This window comes from Gavialis gangeticus, unplaced genomic scaffold (genome assembly GCF_001723915.1).
Source record: "Gavialis gangeticus isolate Ggan-Ray unplaced genomic scaffold, GavGan_comp1, whole genome shotgun sequence".
In the NCBI taxonomy this organism is placed as follows: Eukaryota; Metazoa; Chordata; order Crocodylia; family Gavialidae; genus Gavialis; species Gavialis gangeticus.
The window spans coordinates 135,379,492-135,388,152 of record NW_017728992.1 but is presented as its reverse complement, the minus strand read 5'-3'; the positions used below and the strand labels follow the sequence as shown (position 1 = coordinate 135,388,152).

At 39.5% G+C, this 8,661-nt stretch overlaps 1 protein-coding gene across 2 annotated transcripts in view; it reads left to right on the top strand.

The window, feature by feature from the left end:
• STAU2 (staufen double-stranded RNA binding protein 2) overlaps window positions 1–8,661 on the top strand; it is a 322,237-nt gene that overhangs the window by 75,197 nt on the left and 238,379 nt on the right. For both annotated transcript variants that reach the window (XM_019527807.1, XM_019527806.1), the window contains exon 6: window positions 3,348–3,507. In XM_019527807.1, coding sequence (XP_019383352.1) covers window positions 3,348–3,507 — 160 coding nt within the window. The remainder of the gene's footprint in view (window positions 1–3,347; window positions 3,508–8,661) is intronic.

Sequence of the window (8,661 nt, the reverse complement as noted above, 5' to 3'; positions counted from 1 at the left end):
GTTGAAACCAAACCATACAAAAGTCTACTTACTCTGCCAAAGCCAGAGAGCTTCATGAGACTGTAGAATCACAGGCTGAGTGAGTTTCACTTTTCCTTATCACCTTATACAGCAAAAGCTTTGTTATCTGGCACCCATGGGGAATGGAGGGTGCTGGATAACAAAATATGCTGGTTAATTGAGAGGCCCAAACAGGTGTCTTTGCCTGTTTGGGCCACCACTTCTCCCGCTGCGTCTGGGGTGTCGCTGCCCCTCCCGCCACATCGCTGCCCCTCCCATGGGCCCCAAGGAACAGGAAGGCGGGCCCCGTGCAGCCTGCTATGCCTTGGGCTGTGGGGGCTCGGCGAAACCAGAAGTGCTATGGTGGGCACTTCGGGTTTCGCTCTTACCTTACAAGCCAGCTTGCCGGTTAATAGAGCATGCTGGCTTATAAGATGCCAGTTAAGGCAGCTTTTACTGTAAATTATTCATAAGTGCACCTTTTTTTGAAGGACGGTGTTTTGTCGGACCTAAGTTTGTAAAGTGGATTACGGTTCACATGCTCCTCTGTTGCATGGTATGAAAATGAAAGCCTATTCATTTTACATAAAATGGGTCACCATCACTGCATAGTTGCCAGCTGCTGTGCCACAGTAACTCTTGTTTCAAAAGAAATGTGCAAAGAAGTGGTGATTGCCTGGTGCTGGTGTGAAAATTTAGAAAAATTGCTGCTCTGTATGGCAGGTTCGCTTTTACAAACGGCAGAATTTATCAGTGTTAGGTTGACCCTTACTTCATACAGACACCATTTAATCACTTACAGCATGTACAGATGTTCACTCTCTCAGGATAGACTCTCCTGGGACTGTTTTAACCCTGGTTGTTCCCAGGTTATTTTTTTCTTGGAGCAACCATTTTTATTCTGGGAGAAAAAGTTTGAGCATCTATATACTGGTGGCTTCTCCTGGGAGAACAGTGACTCTTCCAGGAGCAACTGAATGTCTGTACAAAGCCGTAGGCAAATCCCAGATTGGAGGGCCAATGATGGAAAACACTGCTTTAATTGACATGCACGCAGCATGTAGATGGTGACTGAATGCGTGGGATACCGTCTTATGTTCTCCACTGATCTTCAGCCACTGTAATAGTTGCTCACCTTGCATAGATAACATGCACTATGTTTTTTGTCAAAACTCCACTTCATGGTTTCTAAGGCCGTAATAATGTCAGATCAAATTATGTATCTGCTGAATAAAAGTTTTTTTCCATGTAACATTTAACATAATGTTAGCTTCAAATGGTGAAATTCTACCTTAAACTTCAGTAATTAGGCTATCATGTACCATCCTTATTCAGGCAAAATTCGTGCAAAAGCCAGTGGATATAACTGTAGCTCTTGGCCCTTGGTAGCTGGGTGTGTTAATGCTTCACTTAACAAACAAACCAACAGAGCCATTCAACTTTAAATGTGTCATAATCTATGGGGCAATGAAATAAACCATTGATCAGTGTTTCCCAAACTTTTGATGCCTGGGGCACACTTTTTTTCTGTATTAAAAATGGCAGCACAAATTTACTCTTACATCTGAAAAGCTATACATTTAGATATTTTCAAAACGTGAAACACATTCCATTCCACTGCTAGAAGAAATTGTACCAATGCTGAGATACGCTGTTAAAAAAAAAAAACTCCATTTTTTTTCTGAATTTCACGGCACCCAAGTTGAAAATAACTGAGAGAGATTGAAATTCAGGAAAAGATATGGAAGGGGGGCCTTGAAGCCAGAAAGTCTTCACTGATGTAGCTGGAACCACTTAATCACTGATGTAGCTGGAACCACTTAAGAGTAGCTTAAGTATACTGTGCCCTGCTCTTTCCACCGTCTCCTCCCCTCCCAGCCCCTGGTTTGTACCTTAGGGGACAAGGGCAGCTCCTGCTGCTGAGGCTGCTCATTCAGGGTCTTGCACACTGACCATTACATCAACTATTTAAACATTTTATATACTTGGTAAACTTATCGCTTCTAATATAATTTTTTTTTTCATGAAAGGAATGTGCAGTGTTAGAAGATCCATTGTCTGAGGATTAAAACCCTGGAACACTCAACATGAGGCAATTCACAGTTGTCTATAAAAAAAAACAAAAAAAAACCAACAACAAGCGAACAACCATATTACCAGCTATTTTTTGCTTTCCATTAAGGGCTAAGAGTTAATTATCTTCATCTAATAAGCTGAATCAGGTTTTCTAGTTCAAGGAAAAAATGCCTCCCTTTCTATAGACACTGAAGATGTACCCATCCATTTATTTAGCTACTTAGATTCTTGTGTTAGCACTCATCACTATATGGCACCTTTCAATGCCAAAAATAGCAACATCCTCTCTCTTTTTTCCATTCTTGCTAAAGGAGGGAAGGGGGTTGTTTTAGTTACTTTACTATAGAGCACCTAAGTGTGGGATTTAAAGGTATGAATAAACATATCACTGTGGAAAAGTTTGGTTTATGATAGTCACTTCAGTCAGGATATTTAACTTCTTTACCTTAGTTTTCCCCTGCTGTCTTCTCAGACATATTCAGACAAACCCTGTAATCTACCTACAGTAGTGGCTGTTATTTCTATTTATAGTACTTTAGAAATACTCAGGCATTATGATAGGGGAAGAGAGTTTTTTTCCATAGCATGCTAGAAGCTCTGATTTGAGCTCCAAAAAAAAGGATGCAGGCACTGTATCCAAAAACTTCTCTGCATCCTAATTCCAAACCTTTTCCTATAATAACTAGTTTCTTTGCCCTCCCTGTAATTCCAGTTACAAATACTCTCAATACCAAATCTCCCTTCTTAGTCTTTTGTCTGGGTCTCTGGTTCTCCTTGCAACCTCTCCAGCAGCTGCTGCTACCCAGAAACATTTCTGAGCCCTTACTGGAGAGAACTTGGCCTCCTTCTTCTTCCATATCTCTCTTTCTTGTGAAGGAAAGGAGCCACTTTTAGATAGCCCAGCACTTTCCCAGTGTAATTTGCACAGGAGTCTCCAACTCTTACCAGCCTCAACAGCTACTATTCCCAGCATTCCTCTGGGCTGAAGCTGGAAATAGGTTAGCGCTGCACACTTGACTTGCCTTAAAAGGAGTTACAAGGCCATGTTAGTGATCTCGAAATGATAAGTTTGAGTTACAGGCAGGATTGTCAGAGGCTGACAAGAAGGCATCATATGTTTGGATCTTTGTCCTATGCTGCGACTCAAAAGTCATATTGTCTATCATAGTTACTACTGTATCTTAAATAAAATTCACATTCGGTTTTCATAAATTATATTGTTCATTTTTTACTCATAGCAATGTATTAACCTATTCATGACTTCTTCCTAGGTATCACTGCCCACTGCCTAAAATTTTCTATGTCCAGTTGACTGTTGGCAACAGTGAGTTTTTTGGTGAAGGAAAGACTCGTCAAGCTGCTAGACACAATGCTGCAATGAAGGCCCTTCAAGCTCTCCAGAATGAACCTATCCCAGAAAAATTACCTCAGGTTCGTGGTTAAAAACGTACTGAGGCTAATTTTCAAACTTGGGTACCAAATCCCACATTTGGATTCTTGCATCATAGAGTAAGGTTGTAGAAAAATAACAATTCAGTGCATTTTCAGTTCTCGTTTTTTTTTTAACATCCATGTTTCTCTGCATTGTTTGCACATACATATTTAACATTTTTTTGAAACTAGAACAGGCTCTAATTTCAATTTGTAAATGAAAACTATTTTAAATTCAAGTGATGAAAAAACCAAGGTTCTTTTTATATTACAAAACACTAATAAAATAATAAAGTTATCTGGAAGCTGAAAGGGGAAGGAAAATATGTGGAATCATAGTGATTGGAGGAAAAGGTGTAGCTTGTGGGTAGAAATACTGAGGGCCAAATTACCTCAACTCTAAAAATATGCACAAGGTGTGTGGTAACATGGTTCTTTATAAAACTAGTTACAGCTTATTTTTTAGTTTTCAATTTTTGTAGTGATGAATTCACTTGGATGTAATTATAACTAAGCTGCAGTCCAATACCGAAGGCAACCAAATATAGATATATGAATGTATTTATTTCAACAGCCCAATGCTGAAGGAAGTGGTATGAAGCAAGGAATTGAACAAACTAAATGCTAATTGCCAAGAGCAAGTATTTCATTTGGAAACTAAAGCAGCTACATAGAAAGGATATGTGATCACCCCTGGAAAGTACAGGAAAGGCCCATTTAATTTGTGGCCTTGCTGAACTATTTAATTAATTCTTGAATTATTAATAATACTAATATTAATAATGATATTATTGAATATGCTTTACAGATTAAATCAGTCTCTGTCTTAACAAGTTACTACTAATTCTAATACATTTCAGAATACCAGCAAGGTTGCCAAATAGTGACTTGTATTTTTGTTGTGCTGGTGCTTTAGGAACCTGACTGAGCTCACTAAATTACTTTGTACAGACCATTGAACAGCTGTCAGATGGGTTTAGGTTTTTTGGCCTGTTGGTCCCTCAGTGGATCATTAGTTTCCTTCAGTGTTTGTAATGGTCAAAGCTTTCATAACTTTAAAAATGAAAATATTCCTACATATTTTAAAGAATATCTAAGCAACCCCTCCCCCCAATCTCACAAGTAACTTTGGAAATGAAAATTCCTATAGCAACAACATTGCTAAGGAATTAAACAAGTATCCTTAGAAGATAAAGAAAGCTCTCCTTGCACTCCTTTTTTTGCCCAGTCCTATCAAGAGCCTGTACAGAGCACTAATCTAAAAAGCTTACCCACAGTTTATTGTTTGATTTCTTTTGAGGTGCCTTTTAAGACCAGAGAGAATTTTCTGAATCAAAAAGGACAATTGTGCTGCTTATATTCCTTTTACTATTCCAGTACTATACCTTAGTAGTCTTCCTTATGATCAAAGGAGAGTTTGACTAACCCCCCTTTAATTCTGCCATCATTCCTTTTCCAGATCCAGAAAAGTCAGTTAAAAAGAATAGTTAGAAATCTTAAAAAAAAAAAAGGAAAGTGTGCTTGATAGAATGAAGATCTTGAGTTAGGTTTATTTCTTCCTTTTCTTTTCTCATCTCTTCCAAAGAAATAGTTGTGCAAAGACTTACCTTCAGAAGCCTAGGTTGTAAAGTTGAATTAGCAACATTTCTTAGTTTGGTGCATTTTTGGGTTTTGTTAATATATTTGTAAGAGGGGTCCTTAACTTCCATATGCCTGTTGTCAAGGACAGGAAGACTTCACTTATGTTTCACTTGTGGTTAACATCTTTTAGTTACTGACATTTTTTAGTTCCACACAGCAAACTGCTAAGAACTAAGTCTATATACCAGTAATAATAGGTAGTAATGGGAAATAAATTACATAAATAATATGGGTAGATCTGTTTAGATGTTAATTTCTTCATAGTCTATTCATGTAAATCTTAGAAAAAATGTTTAACGTAACAGCAGTAAGAACCTGATCTATCTGCCTCTTGATACGAGGTTAGAACATGTCCCTTAGGATGTTCAGGCTTCAAGGACGAGAAAAGCTATTCTGTGACAAATCCAAAAATCTTTAATTTTGGTCTAATTCTCCTCATTTGTTTCCTGTCCAGATCTGATTTACTATAATAACTTCATCCTTTTCTTCACCACCTTCCACAAATTGGATAGTTAAACTTATGAAATCCCTAGTTAGGCAAGAGAAAAACAAACAGGAAGGGACATATTTTGAGAAAGACAGGTTCCTCTTTGGGGATCCAGATTAAGCCGTATTAGGATTGTGGGCACAAATTAGGTGCTTGGAGATGTGGCTGCACAGAGTTTTTACTTTTAGGTAGTAACATTTCAGCTGCTTAGATAGAAAGGGGAGCTTGGGGGGCCCAAAATTCACCTTAGCGCCACCCCTCCCAGCATCACCCCTGTCAAGCCCTCCTCCTCCCCCCTGGGCTGCTGCTTCCTACCCAACACAGCTGAGCCCGCCCTGCTCCCACCTGTAGTCTGCAGAGGCGCAGTGCTCCCAGTTTGGCCAAATAAGTATGTTTGGCCAGAGGATGTATAGCGCAGCTGCTGGGAAAAGGCTGGTGCCGCCCTGTGCTTGGATGATTCCAAAGAACTGTCTTAGTGTAATTGACTATACATGAGTTGAGAGAGATAAAGGAAACTGCTCCCCTACCCCCACATATGAGTTCAGGGGATAGTATTGTGAAATGAGAACTGAGTGATTCCTTTGTGAGGTATCTAGATTTAAGGAAAAGGCAGCTAGACTGATCTTGGTCAGGAGTCTAGCACATGTTTGTGTTCAATTCTGCTTTGTTACAAACCTTCTCTCACCCTGACAAATGTTATCTGTTCCTCATTTGCAAAATATGATCAGTGGTTCTTTCCTTGGAGTGTAATGTGGGCACATAATGTGTGGACACATGAACACTTGGGGTGCTGACAGATGTGTGCTGGGGGGAGGAAGAGGGAACACAGCATTTTACTGGAAGAGGCATCGCATCAGTTTCACCCGAGTCCCCAGCATCTGTGTAGCTTGCGCACTTTAGCAGCACTTTTTGGCACTTTTATCTAAGAGCTGATTTAATCAGCTCTTAAATAAAAGTGCCAAAAAACCTCGCTGAAGCACATGAGCTATACAGATGCTGGGCGAGCTGGGTCAAACTGATGCAGTGCGTCTTTTGGGCATGTCCTGTGCTCAGTGTAGGGGCACGCTGAGCTGAAAGTAAAGTGCTGTTTGTTTGGGTTTTTTTTCCATGTCTATAAGCAGCCTTGGAGTTCTTTTAGAAGGGGAATGTTTCAAAAGGGCAGCAGCTGGTACATTTTCATTATAGTATGTGAATGAGCTGAAAATGATTCAAATGAAGGAAACCTGCTCCAACTTTAACACTCCTTCATCCAGGGTTACAGTGGGAGAAGGTTTGCTCCATTTCAGTCATTCTCAGCTTGCTCATACCTTGCCATTAAAACATAGCAGCTGCTGCCCTCTTGAAACTTCCCCTTTTGAAAGGGTTCCAAGTATTTGTGTGTCCACACTATACATTAATAATTGTAACATACTCAGATGGGAAATTCTCCCCGCTCCCCCCCAGTTACATACTGTCTCCATTTTAGAGCTAAGTTTTTGTAGCCATGTGAATGGCCAACTCTCACTTTAGAAGTAACATTGATAGTACTTGCAATTTGGTGAATACTATACTCCTATAGCAGTGTTTCTCAACCTTATTAGACTCAAGGCACCTCTAGGAAAATGCCAGATCTTTACTTTTACTCATTTTTTGACTATGGAGAAATAATAGAGCAATTCTTCTGTTGCAAAAAAAACCAAAAACACTAACCCAGAAAGATTACAGCGCATTCAAGTGTTTTTGACACTATGGGTTCCTATTTGAAATCTGTGGGTTTATCTTGTGAACCATGTGTAGGTGTTGACACACTAATATTGTGCAGCACTCTATGACAGTGGCGTAACTAAGGCAGGGTGACTGGCACAGGCACCCTGGGTGCTGACTTGGGGTAGGTAGAGTGGAAAAAAAAGCACTACCACAGTTGTGTGATCATGGCAATGGTAGCAACAGGAAGTCACTGCTGCCTCTATGCGTGGCAGCTGTCCTGGGTGCCCAGCTGTGTCACTATGACTCTGCTTTGCAGCACCATTACAAAGAACTCACCACACCGAAGGGTCTTTTGGTATCCTTGTTGAGAATTACTGTCCTAGAGACTTCTTGCATTGTCTTCACAATATGCTATACTTCCAGATAATATAAATTAAATGCCAGGAAACACCCCCCCCACACACATTCCTGTGGTATTTGACCATCTGAATTGTAATGCTGGCCTAGAATATAGGTTTTCTTAGATGGGTACCAAATATTCCTCTGTATGTTCTGTACAATATGGAGCACAATAAATAGGGTCACTTTTTTGGTCTTCATAAGTTGGTCATGGTTTAATTAAGATTTCTCTATATACTTTCAGTTTATGATAGTATTGTTTAATATGCTAGGCACAAAATCTTCAGTGCTTTAATATGTATAGAAGAGAAACTTTATGGGCTTGATATTACATTTTGTAAGTGTGGGTAAAGCACTAAGTTATCAGCAGAAAGAAGTTGGGGAACGTAGGGGTATCTGAACCTGCATTAATGAAAGAATTGCTGTGCAGTTGCCAAATACCTTGCCAACTAGCAGAAGAGATGCCTAAAAAAGGAATGGAGAGCAAAGAGGTGCAGTACGGTGACATGGACACATTTAAACTAGTCAGTCTTTAGACATTCCAATAATCTGTCCATAACCATCCATTCAATCACTTTATCTTAATGAGTTTAGAAAAGGTGTTTGATGAATGAGGCTTGGGACTGACTGTTGTTTAGTACAAAGGACAATACCTAATACTTTTACTTGAACTGCATCCGTAACTGTGCTTTGTATTGTGTAGCATGGAAAAATATTCCTGCATTCAGAAATGTTAAAGCAGTCATTGTGAGCATGTAGTTCAACACAAGCCATAGAATTTTACCTAGTAATTCCAACATCAAACAAAAAGCTTAAGCTAGAGCGTATCTAAAGAGACTAGAAAGGCTCTGCTTAAAAACTTCAAGTGATATAGAGTCCATCACATCCAAAGGTAAGTTGTACCAGTGCTTTATTATTGTCACTGTAAAACACACACACAC